This window comes from Lonchura striata, chromosome 3, assembly GCF_050655825.1.
Source record: "Lonchura striata isolate lonStrDom1 chromosome 3, ASM5065582v1, whole genome shotgun sequence".
Lineage (NCBI taxonomy): Eukaryota > Metazoa > Chordata > Aves > Passeriformes > Estrildidae > Lonchura > Lonchura striata.
The window spans coordinates 111926220-111949913 of NC_140705.1; the positions used below are offsets into that span (position 1 = coordinate 111926220).

At 42.5% G+C, this 23694-nt stretch overlaps 2 protein-coding genes across 4 annotated transcripts; one reads left to right on the top strand and one right to left on the bottom strand.

Annotated features, from left to right (window-relative positions):
* Positions 1-883: 883 nt before the first annotated feature.
* On the bottom strand, positions 884-16880 carry APLF (aprataxin and PNKP like factor). 3 transcript variants are annotated; one of them, XR_014954523.1, is made up of 9 exons: positions 16383-16880; positions 14158-14306; positions 13382-13512; positions 11906-12080; positions 9718-10106; positions 5330-5455; positions 4126-4172; positions 3117-3239; positions 1664-1774 (listed from the first exon to the last, which is right to left on the bottom strand). XR_014954523.1 is itself a non-coding variant. In XM_085577225.1 (8 exons), the coding sequence occupies exons 1-8, from the start codon at positions 14254-14256 to the stop codon at positions 1620-1622; spliced, it is 1161 nt and encodes a 386-aa protein (XP_085433351.1). In that variant the 5' UTR covers positions 14257-14290; the 3' UTR covers positions 884-1619. The 3 variants fall into 3 exon arrangements, 1 of the variants encoding a protein (XP_085433351.1); XR_014954524.1 differs by having other exon boundaries at positions 3117-3194; positions 16383-16877; XM_085577225.1 differs by lacking the exon at positions 16383-16880 and having other exon boundaries at positions 884-1774; positions 3117-3155; positions 14158-14290.
* A 478-nt stretch (positions 16881-17358) lies between these two features.
* Positions 17359-22230, top strand: FBXO48 (F-box protein 48). The gene is made up of 2 exons (XM_077781847.2): positions 17359-17725; positions 19332-22230. Exons 1-2 carry the CDS (start codon positions 17474-17476, stop codon positions 19491-19493), a joined length of 414 nt encoding a protein of 137 aa, XP_077637973.1. The 5' UTR covers positions 17359-17473; the 3' UTR covers positions 19494-22230.
* Positions 22231-23694: the final 1464 nt, after the last annotated feature.

Consider the following 23694-nt stretch of genomic DNA (forward strand, 5'->3'; position numbering starts at 1 on the left):
CCACATGGTTCAGTACACACTGTAACGCACAACACACTTTTCAGCCTTTGAAGAAACCTGCAATTCATGCTAGGCCCTCTGTGGCCAACATACAAGGTGGCCCCTTCAAATGACCTGAAGAGCTCCTGTTTCACTCAGAATCTGCATCTGTCCTCCTCTGGTCACTCTCACTTCACCCTCCCTGTGTGCCCAAAAAACAGGAGACACACAGGCAGCACAAATCCCATGGCAGCTTTTCCCCTGTGCCACCACAAGGCATGGCACTGTACCTAAGACAGCAATCCCTCCACCCTACTGAGTGAATGCACCTCGTAGGAATGCCCTCCCTTTTGGCACAGGGGACCTGAAAGAAACCAATCTGACTTTTCTTTATGTCTCAACATATGTTATATACAGGTTGAAAAATTACTATAGGGGCTGCTAGACATGCTGGGAGCCTTAACAGGGAGGCAGAAAATGGAGGTGTCAGGAGAATTAATCCACAATATGTCAGAAATGGAAGGATGCCCCTGTGTCCTGGCATTAATGCTGTCCCTGTCTTCTGTTTCTCCCTCTGTCTCTCCTTCTCCCTCTCTGCTCTCTTTTCTATCCCCCTCTAGCTGGGTTTATATCCTTTTTTTAGCAAGAAACAGTTCTCAGATATAATATTGCCACACTAGTGCTTCGTTTTTATCAGAGAAATCCCTCCAAGAGAATGCTTCCCCTTTCAGCAGAAGAACCAAGATGACCCTCCAAGAATGGAAGTTTCCAAGTGCCAAGGTTGTGTAATGAGGCTTAGTAAAACCTTTTAACTTGCTTTCCAGGAAATTCATGGGAGTGATGAACACACTGAAGGCAAGATCTTCCAACAACGTCTTCAGAAATCAGAGACACAGTTACATGCTTTTCCCACTGTATGTTACAAGTTTAATTGTGCAAAAATACAGTCATCAAGACTTTGCTGAGAATTGGACACAGTTCCAGTGATGTACACAGAAGAAGAACTGTTGTAATTAAAGCAAATAACACTTGTTGAGCCAATCAAGTGGTTCAATACACTGAGATCCTGTTCTCAAGTGATTTAGACAACCTGTATTTAACTACTGTACCTCATGAGAACCAACAAAACAACATCTGGGAAAGATGGAAGCAGAATAAAGAAGTTTAAAACTGCACTAACTCAACAATAAAAATGGCTTAGGCTTTCCTACCAGTATTTTTTTCAAGCACAGGAAGATGAAGTTTTAACAACCTTTAAAATTGTATTTCAAAATATGAGATACCAATGGTGTTGCAAAAAAAAAAAAAAATAAAAGAAAGAAAAAAAAAAGGGAAAAAAATAAACCCACAAAAGTTTTCAGAGTTCTCTCCTCTTGGTCCATGTGGGTCCATGACTTAATAAAACAAACACCACACCAGCCCCAAAATAATACACATGGATAAGTCTTTGCAGAATCTCCTCACCCTCATTATTATCTTCCTGTAGCCTACATCATGGAGAAAAAAATTTTCAAACAACTCCTCTCCTTTGTGCAACCATGTTTTAACACAACTACACTGGACATTTGTTAGGCTGTTCTCAGCAGCTATTTTTTGATCCTAACAAATCTCGATGTTTCTTGTACAAGTTTGTCAACATCTTAGTCATCCTTTTCTTCTGAACTTGGTTCCCAATCTGAGTCTTCATCAGTAGGTTCACACTCCTCCTCCTCCTCATCGTCTATAAAGCTGTCATTGAGGTCATATTCATTGGCTTCACCATCATTGATACTGTCCTTCTTCACAGCCCTTCTTCCTGTAGGGACAAAAATGTCATGCATTCATGACTAATAAATGTAGAGCTCAAGATGCCTCCCAGAGCCCACAGAGTAAAAACATTTCTCCTCAAAAGAAAGAATCACCTAAACATCTATCTTCCAGTTAAGCCTATTGCTAAATGGCTACTCTGACCCTGAATTTTCTGCCTCCATCCATCCATCCATCCATCCATCCATCCATCCATCCATCCATCCATCCATCCTTTATATTCTTGGTCTTTGGAAGCTAATAGCTTCACATGAGAAGGAAATCTTCTACATCACTCACTTCCTATGTTCTCCACTTGTCTTCATGCTGGATAGCTTGTGTTTCCCTTCTGAAAGTCACTTCCTTCAGAAATGCATTTTGGCAGATGTGTTTCAGCCTTGCTCTCAACATCTGTGACACCTCTTTTCTTAAATGTCCAAAATTCCTAACTAGCTATGGCCTGTTAATATTCCAATCATATCTCATTTATCCTTAAGTCACACATCTGAGTAAAATCATGTTCATTCCTCTGCCTCCCACCCTCTCAGTTTTGCATTCTTACCTCACCTAGAAATAACCATGCAGTGATATCAGTCTAGCTAAGTTATCTGTTGAGCAGTTGTCACCAGCTTTCATATGAAACTATAAATATATATTTCTTTTCTTTAGCTACAGACCACAGCCCAAACCCTAACTCTTTACATTAACCATAAACAATTCTCAGCAAACTCTTTAAACCTCAGGTCAGAGCTCTAGGCACAAACACCACCACCAGTACCTCATGTAGCCAGACTACAGCCTCCTTCAGTCACACTTTTCTGTGAGTGAGAATGCTCCTGTTGCAGAATTACCTGCCTTTTTATGCTTGCTGGCTTATTGTTGAACAGACTTCAGAGGAAATTAATCATGCCATAATTGGGAAGGCATGTTCATTTCAGGATGTTTCCTCCCAGTTTGTCTCAAACCAAGACACATAACCAGCAGAATTTCTTAGTGGAATCACAGACTATAGTGATCAATCATGCAGAATTAATTATGTCTCAGAAAGGAAGGGTCAAAAATGAAGATGCTGAATAAAGTAAGAACAAAATCTCCCTTCTCAGACTGAAGTTATGTTTGTTTTCTTGTCTGCTTCTAGGAAAATACAGGTATTATCATACAGATTACCCAAGAATACAGGCACAAATGCAGCTGAGAGAAAACTCGTAAGAAAACAAGAAGGATTTTACTAAAATAATGACTACTTTATGCTCATTATCAAGCATCTCCAGCACTATTAAATGCAAAAAGAGCCACAGCAGACCAGCTGTGTCCCAATCTGATGTGTCCACTTATAATAATGGAATACTCACCATTGCTTGGAGCTGGTTGTCGTGTTCCTCTTCCAGTTACTAAAGAAAGGGAAGCTGTCAGTCAGGACAGAGGGAACCCTGCCATAAGGGTTATTCTTAGAGCTGCTACAACAGGAAACTCACCTATTAAACAAATGCTGAAATGGTTGTGCTGTACTTACAGCTATAAAAGCTACTCTGATGCCCCAAAACTACTGTCTTTGTCTTGAATCATTCCCAAGAGATTACCCAGATCAATTGTTCTTTAAAATTATTACCCCTGCCATCTGTAGACAAATGTCATCAATTCTGACTGGGGTATTTTAAGCAGGAAATTGGAATATTTTAGGGCATTTAAATATTGTACACTACTGTTTCTATAAATGCTGTTCTTTCTTAATAATGTCACAGCCCTGAATCTTCAAAGTAAAATGTATTATCATGACATTTTCATAAGTGTTCTCCTCTAAACTACTGTTTATTCCATTGGGATTTCATGTGGAAAAACTCCAATCCAATAATCAAGAGAAAGCACCCAAAAAAAATAAAACCAAGAAGTATCTCTTTCAATTCTTTAAGAGCAGAAAAATGTAAACAGCACATTCCCCTGTGGGTTTTTTACCAAATCAAGTTACTGGAATACAAAAAGACTACAAAGTGTTAGATTAGGAAGTCAAATTCAGTTTTACTTATATTTCCTCCAGGCCTCAAGAGAACATATATGCAAAAATTAGCTCTCACTCTAAGAAAATCACTGGTAAAAACAACCCAACACAAAAAAATGACAGCTATGGTTGCAGTATTTTGTTTAGAGCACCAGAATACCCTAAAATTTTATCTTCTCTGAGAATTTCTTAGTAAAAAAATATCCCAGAAAAAAAATAATCCTATTACAGAGGGAGCTATAAATGGAATTTTATTTCCTACAGGGAGATTAAAGCGTTTTATTGAGATGGACTTGATGGTCCTTATGGGTCCCTTCCAATTCAGAATTTTCTGTGATTCTGTAATATTAAACAAACTGGCCCACCTGGAGGTGCACTGTGCTTGTATTCCACCTTGTGTTGGGGGTTCTTCCTGCAAAGAAGAAAACAGTAAAAGCTTGACTCCATCACCTTGTTCCACATTTAAAAAGTGCAGAATTCCCTTGTTTTTTTATGGATCATTTTCAAGGCACAGCATTTAAATCAGTCAATTAGTAGCCAACAGATAAGGACAAGAAAATTAACATGAACCCCTTCAAATTATATATGTTGCTTCATCAGAAGAATAATCCATTTTTCATGGGTGCCTCCTTTTCTCTATCCTCAAAGAATGAAGCACAGATTAAGAAATTACCAACTAATGCAACACAGAGGTTGTCTTGTCTAGAAGGAGAGCCAGTTTGGGGTTTAGATAAAGCATCACTGTACTCCTGAGAAGCATGTTGGCAATTTCATTGCTGATATAAATCTGTATCACTCAGCCTGAGATGGAAAATTCATCTCATAGGTGTTTTTAAGCTAACCACTTTTTCTGCATTAGCTGAGTATCACCAAGGCTTTTTCCTAAGAGCTGTCCTCATTCTGCTAAATTTCATGGAGACCACAATAAATGTTTCTGTGCAGAAACAATCTTTAACAGCAGCCACCAGTTTCAATATGCTCCCACAGGAATGCTATTGCCTCAAAATATATCTTTCTGTGCATTGTGGTAATTATGCAGCCTGCTAAATATGTAAAACCTAGATACTGAAAAACAAATGTAATACAACAATATTTTGAAGAAAATCAACAGCACTTAAAAGAAACAGCAGTCAGACATAAACTGGATTTTATTGCTGTTACCTCAATTATGCTTTGTAACAAATCAAGTACTGATTAAAATAGTTTGTTTACAAAACCACAAAAAATACATTACCAAAATTTAAACCAAAAGTTACAGATCAAGAACAACATGTAACAATAAATTGCTTATATCAAAGAACAATTTACTGAATGTTGAAAAGAGATACAGTGTTGATCTCCAGGTCACTGAATAGGCTCTTTGAACAGTCAAGTTTTCATCTCTGACAGCTGACATCATTACCAAAATAGTAATTTTTACTGTGTCAATGTTAAAAATATGCACAGACTTGGATGCTTTAATGGTAAGCTGTAAATTCTGGAAGGCTACAGCCAAAGTAAACATCAATAATTAGTCATTAATCTAAACAAAAAGAGCCTGTAACTCACCTATAGCAAGTGATTTCTCACCTGTAACAAGCTGTTCCATAGGGACACTCAGGCCGGCTGTCATTGTCACCCTGAGCCACCACCTCCATGTTGTGATAGTCATCATCATCAGGGTGACTGAACTGCTGGAAGTGAACGGGATTCTTCCTGCAAAAAGACAAACACACACTGAAACTGACCCATTTCAAAGCAGGAGAGGACATATAAAACGTGTTACCGCATCACTGACAGCTCATTTTTCTATGGTTGCATGAAGAGGAGATTTTAATGTTTAATTTGATGCAGAATCTATGACCTACTTTCAGGATAACAGAAGAAATTTTGTCTTGGCACCTGCTGCAACAGAGGTTAAACCAGGAATTTTCCTATTTCCCATCAGCTTTAAGTTTCAGACTTCCAACACACACAGAGAAGGCTTTACCTGAATTACAAAAATTAACATGCTGACATGAAGTTGTACCATAAGACCTTAGATCATCATCCACAGCTTCTTGCTCTACAACACTTGAATCCGAGCTGAACAAGTAGGGAACACAAATTTATGCATCACTGCAAGAACATTTCTACCATTTCTAGGCAAGAACTTTGTACACACACCACTCAAGACTAGGCAGTCATAAACATCACTTAAAGAAGAGTTGTCTTCTTTCTAGAACTGTTGTAAGTGGAGTTTAAAAGAACACAGAAAATCAAATTCCCACTTCAGAGAAATTCATGTGACAGATCCAAACAGGATAAAAAAATTACATCAAAATTAACATACTAGTAGCAAAAGCAAATCTACTTTTTCCCTATAATTTCTTGTAGACTTCTTTTTCCGAGCGTAATACTGAGAAGCAAGAAATGTGAGATTTTAAAATAAATTATTTTCCACAAGACACCTGCAAAATACTTGACTGATTACCTCAATCACTCCCAGAGTACATAACCTTTAGTGTGTTTGTGCAAATGATAGAAGTGAGCTGCCTGCCTCAAAGCAGGAGGAATAACAACTTCCAGCTACAGAGCAGTTACTGCTTTAGCTCAGACTTGCTACAGCTGCATTTAGAAGCAGCTATGGAACACACCAAGGACGTGTGCAGACACCTCCATACACAGAAACTTCCTCACTGATCAGAGAAACTCCTGTAGACTCACAGGTACCTCTTCTGAACTTCACAGAGGAGAGCCAATATTCATTTTAGAATTTCAACTACCACTATAATAAAAGAGCATTTGCTACAGCTTTTATAAAAGGATGACTTAAACATCGTGAGCTCTGCTGGCCATTCAGACCTCCTTTTAGCATTTATACCAGATATTTAGTATTAATTCTTTAAATCTCCATTTGCCAGGTATCTTTCACTCAGGAAACTCCACAAGCAAGCTACAGATAAACTCTTCTACAAGCCACTTACCAAAGATCCCTTGGATCTACTTACATAGGTGATAGGCTCTTGTCCTGTTTTTTTGTTGCTTCTACAAACTGTAGGATAATTGAATAATGTTTCACCAGAAACTATTGCAGGGTTCCCATCTTTTATTCCATAGGAAATTCTCATGAAGCATCACTTCTTGTGACAAATTCAGACTGGCTGCCTACTTCTTTCCCCATTAAAAATAAATGGGATGAAATTAAATAATTTAGAGGCCATTTGCCACTTTGTTTTCTTCATGCACAGAACTAACATACTTGCAGTAACAGCAAGAATTCTCAGTCACGTGAAGTAAAATTTATCTTCTGAAAGGGACACAGCAGCAACTGATGTTCTTTGAAATAATTTTAATCCTTATTCCTACATCAAGATACATACAGCATCCTAGCTGCCAAGGAAAGGAGGACTAATAGTTGTCAATTAGCAGTTTTATTGTATTTCAGGAGATATCTGTTTCCTTTTAAAACGTTGATTCAAGACCTACTTGGACAACACCAAACGGCCACTCTTGAAGGAGAAGGGGAAAAAAGAAACAGGGGAGAAAGAAGGAAGAGCAATGAAAGAGCTGTGATGTACAAGTCCTTGTCACTAGGCTTCAGGAGTCTTTTGGCCAGTAGATGATGCTCCTCAAATTATACATTACCTGTGGAGCACCTCAAACATGTTCTATCTCCTGAACATGTTCTACCTCAGATGCTCAGTAGAAACATCCTATTTTATCTTAGCTTTACCTGGCTAATTTATATTCTATGTGTAGTGCAACAATGCCCCATGAAATACAAGGAAGCAGAGAAGTGCATAGCTAATAAGTAAATATCTTCCCTTTTCTCAGAAAAACCCCAAGGCTTCTTCCTTAAAGGTTTTGTTTGGGGTTTTTTAATATTTATTTATAGATATAAGATATTTGAGTTACAGGAACACATCTATCACATTATAAATTGCACTCCAAAGTTAATTGTTTCACAACAAAGCCTCAGTGCACAGGTATGTGCTAATTCATTTGACCAAAACAAAATCATTAGGCTTTACTTGCATGAAAAGTAACCAATTAAAAGCCTATTTTAATAAGGAAGTTTTATGACTGTCGCCTTCTTATAAACATACTGACATAGTTACTGCAGCCTTGCTTTCACAGAAGCTCTAAACAGCAGCTCCTCTGAATTTGGCCACCTCAGAAAGTGACACTGGACAAAGGTGACAAGAAGGGTCCTTGGGGCAAGAGGTGTGCATCAAGTTTAACTCTTTCAAAAGCTGTGTTTTCAAATTCATAAATGAAGAAACTGGACTATGGGTTACAAATTTACTTGCTAAATGTTTGCGACAGGCTAATAGAAATGTAGTCAAATAACTAGAACTAACATTTAATCTTTGCTCTAACACACTTTTGCCACCATGCAGGAACAACTACTTAGGGGCCTTGAACTAAAAGCAAATACAAAGACAGATTACAAAGCATGTTTCTTTTGCTGCAAGCAAACAAGTTGAGTTTCATAATATTTCCTGAAGATCAAAGCTCATTTTTGATTCTCCCTATTTACAAATTTCTCTGACAAAGTAAGACTGCTATTTGTTATTTCAGAAGCAATACTTCCAATACTTTCCAAAAGTATTGCTGCCAAGTGTTTCACAATCAAGAGACCCAGGAAGAAATGTGCACATACAGACTCCTACTCCCTATGACAAGTACCTAAGATTTGCCTTCTTAAAGAAAAGGAATATTTCTTCATAGCAGAGCATTAAATCTCCTAAATACCCACACAGGGCAAAACCTGTCTCAGCAAAATTCAAAGTAGCTGAGCAAACCAGAGGCTGCATTTGCACTACTGGATCAACAGAACTCTCTAATAAGACATGCTTTTGTCGTAATCATGACAAAACATGAACACAGCAGCTTTACAATTTTGATATTCACAGTTATCTCAGCATCAGGCCCACCAAACATACAAGAAGCCAGTCACTTGTGCTTGTTTGGTTCCTAATCAAGCTCACTGCTTTTATTATTGCTGAAGCCCCTTGGGGGAAGATTTAAAAAGTCACAGGATCTGCTGTTTCCTGGATTAGCCTTGTCTTTTGTATTTATGAAGTACATGGGATTATCTAGAGCTCAAAATCTTCTCCTAATTTTAGTTTACAGGTTACTGGGCATTTTCAAGAGCATCTCTAAATTTCAACCTTCCCTTCAATGTAACACCCCAGGACACCACAGATCTTTTCTGGGCAGAAAGAACCAGCAGGAGGCCAGGCACCCAGCAGTGGTATTTTGGAATTTCTCTGAAATATCTGTATGACAAATCTTCTACCATTCCATCTTGACAGGATATGAGTGGGTGAAAAAGAAGAGAAAAAACCCCTGTTATTCCTCACTTGCAGTATTTCCAAAGACTGTCCAGATAAGGGTTACCTTTGAGTTCTAAGTATGCTTTGTTCTGGTTTTAGGGGTGCCTGAAAACTTTAAAGAAATTGCAGAAACACTAAGTTATAATAAGATAAATTCTTGATTATTTATGGATGACAAATAATAAGTATTTTAAACATTCAGATCACAAAGCGGGCAGTTACTTCAATAAGCACAATTTTCTTTCATATAAGTCTCATCTGCTAAAAAAAACAAACCTACAGGGTCTGTGTTGGGCATTTGAACCTTTTACATCTCTTCTCCCTGCTAGTACCTCATACCTTACACACAGGTCTTTTATTTCTTTCCCTTTTATAATGAACTTTTATCTTCTATTTTCTGCAACACTTCATCTTTTAGTTTGCTTAAGTACTTCATCCCTTGTTTGGGTTGTATCAGGAGTTAGCAAAACGTCCCAGCTCCTCCTTTTATCCCTCCAAAGTTAGTGTTCTGCCATTTGTTTCTCATCAGACCCCTGCTCAACAAAAGGTTTTTTTTCCAAATCAAAGCTTATAGCAACTTTACAATTTTCTCTTCCATAGCTAATACATTATTTCTGAATAACAAGCTAGACCAAGCTAGTTTTAATTTTGCTTTACCTGTAACAGCTACTTCCATACTTGCAAGGTATCCTCTTATGCTGCATCTTTTTGGAGCTTTCGGAAGCATCTGCACTTCTGGCTGAATCAGAAATCTCAGTGCTGCAGTCCAGATTTGCATCAGGCTCAAGAATGCCTTCCTGGGCACCAAGATATTGGCAAGTCCTGCCCCAGGGAGCCTGTTGGCTTGTAGAACCAGTAATGTGCTCTTTGGTTTCTGTTTCCTCAATTCTGTTGTCTTCATTGGAGTTCTGACCTACTCTTTTAGTCCATTTGCTGTGCAGCTGCCTAGCATTTTTTTCCAGAGAACTTCCAGGGTTCTTTGTTCCAGTCTTGCCACTTCCTTCCATATCTCTCATGACAGTCTCAAGAGGAAATCCGGATGTATTCTGTGGAATAAGGTTACATTTTGAAGAACCTGAAAATGTACACTCCTCAGAATTAAAAGTTTTGAAGTAAAACTGCCTCATCATCTCTGCTTTCAAAATCAGTCACAGAACAGCCTGAGTTAGAAAGGACCTTGAAAGATCATCTGGCCTAGATTTTAAAAACCTTCTACTGCACCTCCCAAACTCAACACAGTGCTCAACACAGCTGCTGAATGAAAACCTCAAGTTCAGAAAACAGAGAAAAACTTATCTTCAAGGAAAAACTTAAAGAAAAACTCATCTAACAGCTTCCTTCCTCAGTTTCAGTTCCCTCACACGACCTCTTCTCTCATCACCTCAGTTTGTGAACAGTCCAAGAACTAGTTTAAATTAACTTACAATTTAAAGTACTGCTCCTGAAAAATTAATGGAGATTATACAGGTGAAGATGTAGTAGACTGTAGAAGAGTGTAGACTCCTACCCATGAATCAATTTAAATTATTAAGGAATCGCTTACTAATTTAATGAGTTTCTTAATAATTTAAGCACCAAGATACATGGAGTATATATATATTTATCTATACAGAAGATATATGGGAAGTCAGGATACATATCCTGAGGTTAATCTCACACTGATACATCTTAAATGCTTCAGCTCACAACTCTAAATCACAACAGTCTGTCATAGACACCATTAAGCAAATATTTCAGTTTTGACACAAACGGCATTTTAAATTTTGGAAAAAAAAATGTACATTTAAAATAAGAAATGTGTACTTTAGAAAAAAAATATGAAACACACAGCTGAGGAAAAAACTGTCCTGACAATTGAGACATTACCTGAAAGCATATTACATTCAAGGCTAAACTACTTTGATATATCATAGGGCTATTCAAAGGTCTGTGCTTTCTAAAGATTATCTATGTTTCCCCTCCAGTTAATTTATACTTAGTTTACACAGGTGTGTTTTGCAGAGCTTGAAAATCAGCCAGTGATTTCCTGTTTTTGTTCCTTTCCAAGCAAGTCTCATAAAATTTTATCCAAAACCAATTACATTTGAGCAGCAACTTGATTAAGGAAGGGCAAAGTCAGCATTAACATCAGATGATCCTGACAGAAGCATATTTAGTGACTCCAAGACAACTCCCAAAATACAGCTCATCAATCAACTGCAATTTAAGAAATAAACCCTTCCTCTGCAAAAGAAAACATAAATTACTGTTATTTGCCACTGCCACTTGTGAGTTCTCTTCCACCACTGCCTTTGTGTACATAAGGACACAGAAGGCTCACACTGATGCTTGGTTACACACCAGGCTGTGATCCAGGGAAACTCAGCACTCGGACAGCTTCTGGTGGCTGCTGCCAACCACAACAATTCAAATTTTTTTGCCTTCTTCCCTACAGAACATTTTTTCCATTGCCTTAAACACAACAGCAAGACCATGATTTAGGCTCTGATATCCAAATTACAGTCTTTCAGAGCTCTCTATGGTTACTACTCTTGCTTGCCCTAATACATCAGTTTCTCTGCAAAGTCCAGAAATCAATTTCTTGAACTGTAATTGAGATTAAAATGATTTATGAGATTATTAGGTGAAAATAAGTAAGATTTCCTACTTACAGATTGCAAAATTGAATAATTCATTATGTAGTCACTCAATTTATAACCTGGCAAAGAGAAAACAGCTCAGCAGCTGTCATTAATGGACCTAGTGGACCACTGTTATACCAAACTACTACTACTACTTGTTCTCCATGCACAGTTTGTTTCAATTAACCTTAAAGCCAAAATTCTGCCCTGAGCCAAAAAGTTACCTGAGATGAGTGAACAGGGATGGAAAGGCAGCTCCTTTTCCCTTGATCTTGCTCTCCATCTTCAAAGTCCTCTATAGTTTCTTCAGAAGCCAATCTTTTTTTCTTCTGTACATGTACTTCTGAGTTGAATGACTCTGTATGACCTTCTCCCCTTCCTTGCCCTTTTTTCTTCCTGCTACCTTAAAAAAAAAGAAAAAGGGTACTTTTGGAATGCAACTTTTTAGTGAAATCCTGACACTAGAAATTATTAAAGCAGAACATTGGGCACATGGCATGAGAAACAGCAGCAGTTGTGAGAAAGGCTTTTTAAACAATTCCAATGTTTGCATGCATCCCAAGTTCCCTCAAGTCAGCCTTCAGATACATCTCCCCCACACAGCTCCTAATCTCAACACCAACACAACCAAAACATTCAGTCTTTGAAATAAACATTATATTCACACATATAACAAACGTTATAGACTGGCAGAGAAACAAACAAATGGACAAACAAATCCCAACTCTCCCAAAAATACAAAACAAAAGCACAAACATAAGAAAACTATCACACCAGTACAGCACTCAACACCATGCAATTTTTATATAAATATGGCAGAAGGGAAAAGTCTAGATAGGATGAAAGAAAAAAATACTGAAACACAGTTTTTCTTTGTCATCTTATATTTTTTTCCAAACTAGCTTTAGATGAAAAGAATAGGCAGTGTGGTGGAGGACACAGACTGAGGTGTTTAAAGACACAGCTGCCCTCATCAGTGCACACAGACACCTGTATTTACAACAGGAGGGAAGAAGCAGCTGGCCAGACACTGCATAGCACACTCCTGGGGGCCTGCTTGGATATTAAGATCCAAATGCATAAAAGCAGAAACAGGAAAACCAGTTTTTAAACTCTGGAAAGAGTCACTAGAGTAGAGATGCTGCACAGAGGGGAGCAGACACACACTCACTAGCCACAGTTCTTGCACTTGGACTGATCAGCAAAGACACTGAAGTTTGGACTAAGTAACCAAGTTTTATTCAGCAATGATTAAAAAACTAACATGCAACACCACCCAAACCCTTCTGCCTGTAAAACCTGTGAAATTAAGAATCTAAATTTAGAAAAGCAAAACATCAGTGTGGAGAAGGCTAGGAATTAAAGAGACAGAAACTACTTAGAATTTACATACAAAATAGTCAAGTTTGTAGGAAAGGGCTCCTGAACATCCAATGCTCAGCTGTACAAACAGAGTTTATTATCTGGCATTAAAAACAAAAAGAACAGAATGAAAATTAAGTGATGAAAAAAGAGCTCTACAACACCCGTAGGACTGATGACAAAGGAGACAACAGAAGTCAGACTTTGTCAGCTGCCCCACATAGAGCATGGAAAGAGAAGTAGCAAATTATACTTCCTATCACCATCATTATAATTGTAAAAATTGTATCAAAGCACAGAAATGCACACTGGAATGCAATCATTGTCCCACTACAAACCTACCTCCTGTCAGAACAGGCTTGGAAACCCTCTGCACCAGAAGATCTCTTTCCAACATCCAGGATGGAAGCACTCTCTTTCTTTGAATAGATTTTGACTGTTTGCTTTCATTATCGTCAGACAGAGGAACCTGAAAGAACATTTACTGTTTAGTGCCTTTATCCAGTTACAGAAGAGTGGGGGGAAGCCAGACCACAGTTTGCACTCAGTTATGTCCTCCAAAAGCAGCCTGGGTAACAACCTACTTTTTGTATGGTGGCCATTGCTCAAGTATTTTACTTTTTTTTTGCAGTTTCCATCCACTCAGAAAAACAACATTTATAGGAAACTTTGTGCAGTAAAAACAAAAGAAAATAAAACAGAATATTCTTAGATATTTGGAATAAATATCTAAAAGGCTACAAACTGAAGGATTCATAGAAGAGCTTTACCACCACCTTGCTCTAGTTTCCCTACATATATAAAACAGAAAGAGCAAGTTTAACAAAAGCCTATTTGTCCAAGAAAAAAAAAGGCAAAAACCTGCAAACATAAAAGTCTTTTTTGCATTGCTACAATTTATTTCTCCAGAAAGTAATCAGATTCTAAATCTCTGAGTCACATTCATTATTTACTGAAAACAACACTATCCTTTTGGATTTCCTGAGCCAGTCCACCCCCAGGATCGCAACCACAACAAAGGCTGACATTTCATTTGTATAGAGAACATAACACCTCCTTAACTTCCAACACATGCTTACAAATATTAAACTTCATTAAAAACTTAAACACCCACCAAAAATCTGGAGGCAGCATCATTATTCCTCATTTTTGCGGCTCCCTCTACCTCAGAGCTGGAACATGCTGGTTCCATTAACAATGGAATACAGGACATCTCAACAGCATGAACAGTTGGTGCTTCTGCATCAGCCTCCTGATTTTTTTCTGACAAAACAAAAAACAATTTTATCTACTCACACGCTGCAAATATAAACATGCACTTTTGACTCAAACACAAAAGTTGGTCTGAATGTTTGCCATTAACAAATGCAGTTTGAAACTGACCATCAACATCCTCTTAGCATCAGCTTAGAGAGGAAATAAATGCACCTTCCTTTTACCTCACACCTAAAGTTTTGAACAAAAGACTCTCTAATAACTGCCGACCACGACTGTGGTGTTTTGGGGTTTAAGTACATAATTTACACTGGTTGCTGCCATGACAAAACTTTGAGAAAGCTGAAACTGCATCTCAGAATTTGCTTTATGGTAAATCTGCACAACTCCCCAAAATCTGATCCTATCCTAAAAGTCAGGCAACAATTTTAGGATTTCAGGACCAGATGCCCAATGAATCAAGCAAGTTCTCCATACAGGCTATCGCGGAGACACTAGATACACCGGTGCTAGTCTCAAAAGCCTCAGTTCAGAGCCACTACGTCTAAAAAGCTTTTTAGGTTATGAAAGCACACCCAAACTGTAACTGTTTTTCTTTTAACACGTTGCCCTTACACTACTCAATGCACCAGCACAAAAGATCAGGGGAAAACGAGTCTAATTGGTGCAGTATTGCCTGCAGAGAAGCACTGGGGTGTCTCTGCCAACCTGCTGAAGACCACCCTAGGTCACGGGGTGGCTTTGTGTGGTGAAAAAATCTTCTCCTCCAACCCGTGCTTCCAAAGAAAGGCTCAGCAGTTTCTTGTTGTTTGGTCTCATGGTAGTTTATTGCAAGTTATCTAAAAGATTTTCTTCTTGGGCTGCTGTGGTTTGCTCACAGCTCAGGCAGAGGCACACACACACCCTGACATCCTCTCTGACTCCCGACTGCTTCTTCTCTCCCCACCCAGGGCTGCTGCTGTCTTTTATATGGTACATTACGTGTTACATGGTTACAGTTTTTCCCAATGCCTATTACCTATATTAAATGGTGATTTTCTATCTTTTATATGGTACATTACATGTTACATGTTCACAGTTTTCCCCAATGCCTATTACCTATATTAAATGGTGATTTTCTACTCTAAATCAATCTGTGAGTGTCAGCATCACCAAGAACATGGAGGTAAGGAAGAAGAAAGAGGGAGGACAGGGCAGGCCCAAATCCCAAATCCATCTTAAAATCTCTGACCCCCATGTACAAAACAGAAACCCCCCTGTATAGCACGCAAAAATTCTTCCCTCTACTTTGTAACTACTTCTACTATAAAATCTAAACTTTTGTGACTTCTTGTTCTTCCTGCCAGGCTGGTAAACTGTTCCACAGCTCAAACCCAAAATCACAGCTGTTTGCACCTGCCTGCCAGGGTCTCAAATGCTTCTGACCTGGTCCTGGAACCTCCTGAAATGTCTGAGGGACATTTTGAGTTCCGACACCAACCCTTCCAGAACTTGCTGCACTGCAGAGAGCACACCCTGACCAGCTGAACTTTCTCTTTGTCACCCTGAGAAGAGAAGCACCAAAGGCTGAGCTCTGCCTTATTCCTCCAGCTCTGCAGGGTCTCACAAAGCTCCAGGATGGGCGAGGTTCAGCAGAACCACAGCGGGACATCCAGCCCCAGCTCCCTGCTCAAGAAGGGTCATCCCAGAACACATGGCACAGGATGGCATCCAGATGGTTCTGAAGTATCCCACTGATATTCCCACTCCTCAGCCTCTCTGGGCAATCTGTTCCACGTACAGCCACTGCACAGTAAAGAAGTTCTTCCTTATAGCCAGGTGGAACTTCTGTGCATCAGTATCTGCCCACTGCCTCCTGTCCCATAGTTCTGCACCGGTGGGCACAGCCCGGTGCATTCTTTTGGCACTTTTAGACACTTACGAATGAGGTCCCCTCTCAGCCGTCTCTTTCCGAAGCTGATCAGGCCCAGCTCCCCCAGCCTTTCCTCCCACGAGAGATGCTCCACTCCCAAACATCCCCGCTGCTGGAGCCGAGCTCTCCCTGCCCCTTCCACCCGCGCCAGAGCCGCCTCGGGGCTCCAGCGGTGCCCTCGGAACCCCTGAGCGGGGCCGGGCCGGCCTCACCTCCAGGCTGCCGGAGCCGCCGGGACGGGCACGGAGCCGCTGCCGAGGGTGGCAGGGACCAGCGGGACGGGCACGGAGCTGCTGCCGAGGGTGGCAGGGACCAGCGGGACGGGCACGGAGCTGCTGCCGAGGGTGGCAGGGACCAGCGGGACGGGCACGGAGCTGCCGCCGAGTCCAGCAGGAGCGGCCGGGACGGGCACGGAGCTGCTGCCGAGGGTGGCAGGGACGGGCTCGGAGGTGCTGCCGAGCCCCACAGGAACCGCCGGGACAGGCACGGAGGTGCTGCTGAGGGTGGCAGGGACCAGCGGGACGGGCACGGAGCTGCTGCCGAGGGTGGCAGGGACAGGCACGGAGGTGCTGCCGAGCCCCACCGGGACGGGCACGGAGGTGCTGCCGAGCCCCACGGGAACCACCGGGACGGGCACCGAGCCGCTGCCGAGCCCCGCGGGAGCCGCCGGGATGGGGCCGGAGGTGCTGCCGAGCCCCGCGGGAGCCGCCGGGATGGGGCCGGAGGTGCTGCCGAGCCCCGCCGGGACGGGCACGGAGATGCTGCCGAGGGCGGCAGGGACGGACACCGAGCCGCCGCCGAGCCCCGCCGGGACGGGCGCGGAGCCGCCGCCGAGCCCCGCGGGAACCACCGGGACGGGCACCGAGCCGCCGCCGAGCCCCGCGGGAGCCGCCGGGACGGGGCCGGAGCCGCTGCCGAGCCCCACCGGGACGGGGCCGGAGCCGCTGCCGAGCCCCACCGGGACGGGGCCGGAGCCGCTGCCGAGCCCCACCGGGACGGGCACGGAGCCGCTGCCGAGCCCCACCGGGACGGGCACGGAGCCGCCGCCGAGCCCCGCGGGAGCCGCCGCCGGCTGATGACGCGCGGCCGCCCCGTGACGCGCGGCTCCCCGGGCCGCCCGGCGGCGCCGCCTCCGCGGAGCCGAACGCGCGGAGCCGAACGCGCGGAGCCTCGGGCCGGGGGCAGCGCCCCGCGGGCCCGCCCGCCCCGGGACATGGCGGCAGGCGGGCGGCCGGCACACGGCGCTGCCGGCGGCGGCCGCCCGCGCTCGGAGGGGCCGCAGTGACGCCTCGCCGCCGCGGGGATGGACCGCGGCAGCGCCGAGGGGGGAAGAGGAGGAGCGGGCGACTTGGTGTCTGCCCTTCCTCCCGAGATCAGCTGCCGGATTTTCAGCGGGCTGGACGTGGAGAGCCTGTGCCGCGCCTCCGTGGCGTGCAAGGGCTGGCACCGCCTCATCGAGGGCAGCGAGCGGCTGTGGCGGCAGCACTGCCTGGCCGTGCGCGCCGTCTGCCAGCGGGAGATCGACTGCGACCGCGGGCACGGCTACTCCTGGAAGGTAAGAACGCCTCCGGCCGCCCCACGCCGGCAGCGACACGGGCGAGGATGCCCAGGGCCAATGGAAAAGTGCAAGGAAGTGACATCAAGCCTGTCGCGCCCGTCCCGGGGTGGTGGCGGGGGATGCGCGCAGCGTGGCTCGGAGCGCATCCCGGAGCGCATCCCGGCAGGCGGACAGCTGGGAATGAATATACTGGGAATAAAGCAAGGCTGGCCCTTTTCCCACCCGGGATACAGCCTGCCCGCCTCGCATTAGTCGTCTTTCACGGGGCAAAGGCCACATTCCCGCAGGCAGGGAGAATGGACTCAACTCCGATAGGCAGCGTCTGCTCTCTGGTTGTATTTTCTGTCTTTTGTATTTTCTGCTGGTTAGGAATGGCTTCCTGAAAAAGCATCCTGGATAGCGCTGTCTCAATGCATCTCAAGTGAGACGCATTCAGGAAAAAAAAAAAAAAAAAAAAAAGGGACTAGAAAAGGAAATGTGTCACCCTGATTCTTAAAATTTTCTAAAGCCTTCTGAGTTTACATTCTGTTAGAAAACTTTCCCACACATTTTCTATAAACAACATATTCTTTTACATTCCTTCGTGAGAGTAGAGGAAGTTGACATACTAGTAGTTTGTCCAATGTCTTTGGAGAGGTGGCCCATTCACTCTCCAATCCACTGTCACCTTTAAAAAAGTATAAAAGTTGGAGTCAGAAAATAAACCTTCTTTTTTACCTTGCCATCGCAGTGGCTCATGTTGTACTTTCTCGTGTCCTATAGCAACAGAAATGAGCAGGAGTTTTTATAAACTTTTTAGAAAATCGCCCCAGATGCAGACTGCTCTGAGGAGTTTGCAGCAGGTGCAGCTTCAGAACCTGCTGGATGATCTCTCACTGATGAATCCAGCCTGGAAGCTGAGATAGATCAGAACCTGATCAGGTAGACCAGGTCGCTGGTTCCACAGGTTACTCTGGGCCAGCTATAGGGTAATCTCCCACCTTATTTAAGCTAGTGTGTTTGAGGGGTGAAAAGAGAGAAGCAGCCGCAAAAGAAACAAAAGCAGCCACTGGATTCTGACATTTCAATAAATTTTCTGCAGTATGAGGCAGAGCCATGAGCAGATAGTGGTTACCCTTTCAGTGTACAGATCTTGCTACCCTAGCACAGCAATTTTCAGAACTCCCTGTGCTGATTGTCAGTTTTATCTGGAGGGGTTTTGAAATACAATCTACAAACACACCCAGTCTACATTTTCTTGCCCTTAAAGGCTGGCAGAAGAAAAGAACCCAGCCGGCCTCCAAACCAAAGAAAGGTCACAACCTAAACAGAAAGTGAAAGGTGCCTTTTTTAAGGAGTAAGAGGAATTCCTGGTTTGGGTTTTCATCTTGACCACTAAAGAATTGAGGCAGGAACAGAAAAGTTGGAAGTGGAACATGTTCTGCTTCTCGGCAGCATTGCACCTTCCTGGGCTTAAGGTCTAGATATCCAAAGGCACATTCCAAATCCCAAAGGCACATTACAAATCCCTTTTCCAGCACTATTCTTCTAGTATAATCTTGCAATATTGATTGCATTTTAAATTGGTTCCTTTCTGAGATCTGTCTCTATGTTTTTCCACCAGATTACACTGTTGAGAAACTACTGGAAAAGCAAAGTGAAGCAAGAATGGCTAAGTGGGAAATACAGCAACATTCCTTCTCAATTCAGTTTGCCAGACAAAAGCATGTATCCAATGGATGTCGACACGTGGGGAGAAATCTTGGAAGCAGAACTTGAGAGATGATAAACCAGTGCTGATTCTTGCAACTCAGAAAACTTTTGCCAATAGCAGTCACACCGTTCAGCAGTTGTGAAACTGATTTTGAACTGATTATGAATTTATGATGAAAACTTCTCCAAAAGAAAGTTACGGGTGTCTTTTTTTTAATTTGCATTTTAATGTATTAATTTTATGCAAAATTCTAAAGGCAACTAAATCTTCAGTTGTAATTTATATTTATAAATTTAATGTTCTACTGCACTGTCAAAAATATGCTGATTACCGTTTCAGTTTGCACTTTTTGTTTTGGAAGAGATGATTTTTATATTATAAAAAAAAAAAAAAAAAAACAAAAAAAAACCCACCCTAAGGTGTGTTTGACCTTTTGATATGAAATGTATTGTATCAGCAGCACATGAGAGCTTACAGAAGTAGGCTGGGGAAGGGGCAAATCCAGACACTGGAAAGAATCCTCTGGGCAGCAATGCTCGTTCCCCTCCAAGCCAAAAACGAGAGAACGAGGAGCTGAGCCCAGCCCCTCACTAAAATCTCCCCCTTTCAAAGGAAAAAAACTCCTCACCTATAAGAGTGCACCCCCTCCCCCTTGGCTACATGTTTTGTCTCTCTTAAGTACCATTATTATAATTTTTTAGGCAATAGACGGGAGAAAAATCCTTGAGAGAAAAAGGGAAACAAAAAAAAAAGAAAAATCCTAACCTCCAACAAGTGTAACTCAGAGTAAAGAGCATTCCTAAATACAGAGGATGTAGCAAAAAGATCAATTGCAAACACTGCTTCTGCTATTGTTAGCTGTTCTGCTGCAAGATTGTTAGTGCAAATTAAAGAAAAAATAAAACCAGCAGAAAAAGGCACACCCAAGCACATTGAGGGTACTGCTTCACTCCCTGCTCACAGAATGTTTTACCCTGATTGAAGAGAGTATAAAGTGTAAAAAGTGCATCTAAGTTAATAAAGAAGAAAACATTTCTAGCAGTACATTCTCATCACCTCAAAACTGCCCCGTTTTTTAATCATAACATAGGGAAACTGCACAATAATGGATCTGGTCCCTCACCTTTCTCATCCAGCCTTCTCTGTTACCTCCAGTCTGTAACTCCCTGACATTTATCCCCTATTCCTGCTCCTCTCATGCCCTTCTGCTGTAAATTCTCATGTATTTGTCTCAGGATAGCGTTTGTAAATAGAATAATATTCAAGTATGAATCCTAAAAGTTACTTCACTGTGCACTTGGCTGTAGCTTTTCCCCATTCTTGAATAAGCATTAAGAATCCTCAATATATGTTGTGCCTCTGATGAAATCAGGTGGCTGTGCCTCTTTTAATCAAGGAATTAAACATGCAGCTATGCAATTACACAAGGCCTGCATCTTTAAAGCTGGAGTAACAGTGGTGTAAATTCTTGTGAAAAATCTGTTAGTGAGGGGGAAAAAATAGTATTTAATTGCAAATCCACATAAAAACAAGGTTTTCTTCCTCTCCCCGTTCTGACTCCTTCCTTTAAGGGTTTTAATTCCCCCTGGAGATTTCATTACATCATATCTGATCATCTGTTCTCCTCTCTGCCCCTGCACCTTCTACTCAGCCTCCCATCTTTGCTGCAGGATGGATGTGTTCCCTTCCCTTAAAAAACATCCCATCCAGTTCTGTGCTCCTTGCACCTCCTGGTTTGGGCTCATCTCTTGCCCCTTCTGCCCTGCCAACAAAAGCCACTGAAATGCAAGAAATAGGAAGATAGTACCTAAATTAGCACTCATGTGGGTGTCCTTCCCCAGAAAGTGTGCTCAGCAGCTAAAACCACACGTGTAAAGCCCTCACCACCCAGGGCATGCATTAGCTACCCTCACACCTTGGCTGGTGAAACCCTTTTTCCACTCCAGTGCCTACCTCTTACCCACAGGTTTTTTTGCTGAAGTGCAAAGTTCTACTTTTGCAAACCCCATTCTCAAAGTTCTGCTTTTGCAAACCCCACTGACCTTCCATTCTCATGCCATTTTTGTGCCCCTGACACTTGGAAGGTGTCAGCTGCAGAAAGGTGCCCAGGGTGTCCATCACCTAGGCTTTGCATTAGCCACCTATGATGTCTCAGGTTTTAGCTTTTCTATTTTTCAGATTCTGTGCTGCTTTAGTGTGCACTTCTGAGCTTTATATTAGAGGATACTAAACTCTCTTCACAGAGTAGGTAGACAAAACAATTCCTTCTCTATCTGGGGATCAAGGACAAATGTTCCAAATTTCAGGCCCAAGAGCTTAAACAACGTGTACTGAAGAGAGAAAATCAAGGAGGATGGGACTTCATGGGCTAAAGCTGTAACTGGACACTTAACTCTAATATGAAAATGAACCAGAATTTATAAAAGTGTGAGACCCCGTGAGCACTCGTGCATTTTGTGACCATTTTGGGTTCATCTTGGGTATAGCCCTGGCTGGGCTCTTGTGCTGTCCAAGGTGGATCCATTGAGGCCTTCTAATAAATCTGTGCGTCTCAGATTCAGTCAAAGGAAGAAACTGAGAGTTTCTATCCAGGCAGAGGCCTGGGAAAGAGCTGGGAAATAATGTAAATAATTCTTTATCTCTCTTGTTTTTCACATTGTTTATAGTTAAGTTCTATCACTGTGTGTCAAGCACTCTGCACCAATGCTTTGGGTTGTTTTCACTTCAGGACCAATGGATTTGATCCTTGTGAAGCTCTGTATAAAAGAGCAGTGTATTTTGAATAAACCAGAGTTTTACTCTCAGCAGCCTTCTGAGTCAGAGTCTATTCATTCCTGTCCTGCCTCGACAGCGACAAATACCTGCTTTATTCTTGAGCTCTGACTAATTTGTTTTAGGTCAGCCTTCACAGGGCATCACCTGGCCTTCCTGCCATTCACCATCCTGCCCACCTGGTTTTCCTAGGATACAGAGCACGTGAATTTTGGTGTGCAGAGCTGTTTGCAAATGTTTTCTGCCCACACAACTCCACTATGCATCAAGGCTTTAAACCAGCCAGGCTTCTGTAAGGACAAAAGGCATCCCTCCTGCACAAAACCCTGTGAGGTGCTGCACAGCTGGGTATCAAATAAAGCAGCATCGAAGCTCAGCTGGAGGGCCCCCCAGACCAACATTTTATTTCTGCATCTCCAAAACCACCTGTGGTGGTTTTAATAACACCCGTTGGTGTTAGAAGCTTCTTTGCAGCTGCTCGTTGTTGCAGTGCTCCATTTTTGAAGCGACTGGCTGACAGTGTGGCTTTATTTCACCATGGCGCAGGATGTGGCTTTGGGCCATTCACCATCAACTGACTAAATGAAAAAGTATGCACGAGGTATTTAATCAGCACTGACTTTTGATCAGACCGCTCAAATTTCAAGGCTAATTTTGTCAAGTGTTTCTGCCAACAGGCAGGAACGTGCAGATAGTCATGTCTTTGTCCTGATCATCTTTAGAAGGTACCAAGTGACAAAGTTATCCCAACTGAAGGTCGAGCAGTTGAGCTCAGGACTGGGATCAGTTGTTTCAGCCCACCAGAGCTGACAGGAAGACAATAAAAGCATACAGCTGGGAGGACTTAGGTGGTGATGGTGTTATTTTTTTATTTTCCCTCCAAATTAACTTGGGATGAGGTATATTGAGTTCCCAAGAGCATGGTGACACTTGGCAGTTGTTTTTCACCGTATTGATTGTTCAGAAAAGTCCATCTCTAAAACCATAAAAGAAATTACCTTCTTTGAGCATTTAACACCTTAAGCCAGCAGGAACTTCTGATCAGCACAAAGCCAAGAATTGAGTGCAGGGGGCCAGGAGGGGTTGAGGCCTCAGTGTAGGAAGGGCTAGACCCACTTCTGCTATTCTGCTAAACCAAAAACCCCAAGCTACAACTGTGGGTTGAAAGGGAAGGAGGGAGGTGATAGACTGCAAACTCAGAAATCCTGGAGGATCTGCCAAGATGAAACCCAAGAGGATAATTCTATGTACTGGCACAGTTTGCTGCAGTCTCCCCCAGCTCCTCAGCATCACCCTGTCCATTACCTATGCCTCAGAATCACCCTGCCCAGCAACTATGGATTTACAAAGCCACAGGGGAATAAAATCCAGCCTGCTAGAGCACTCAAATTAACCTCAAATTAAGTACAACATTAGCCGCTTTTAACTCACATTTAAAAATGTTGTTAAACTGCATTTTTAAAAACCTTAAAAAGGGGCAAAGGAGCTGCTGTTTGCCAGT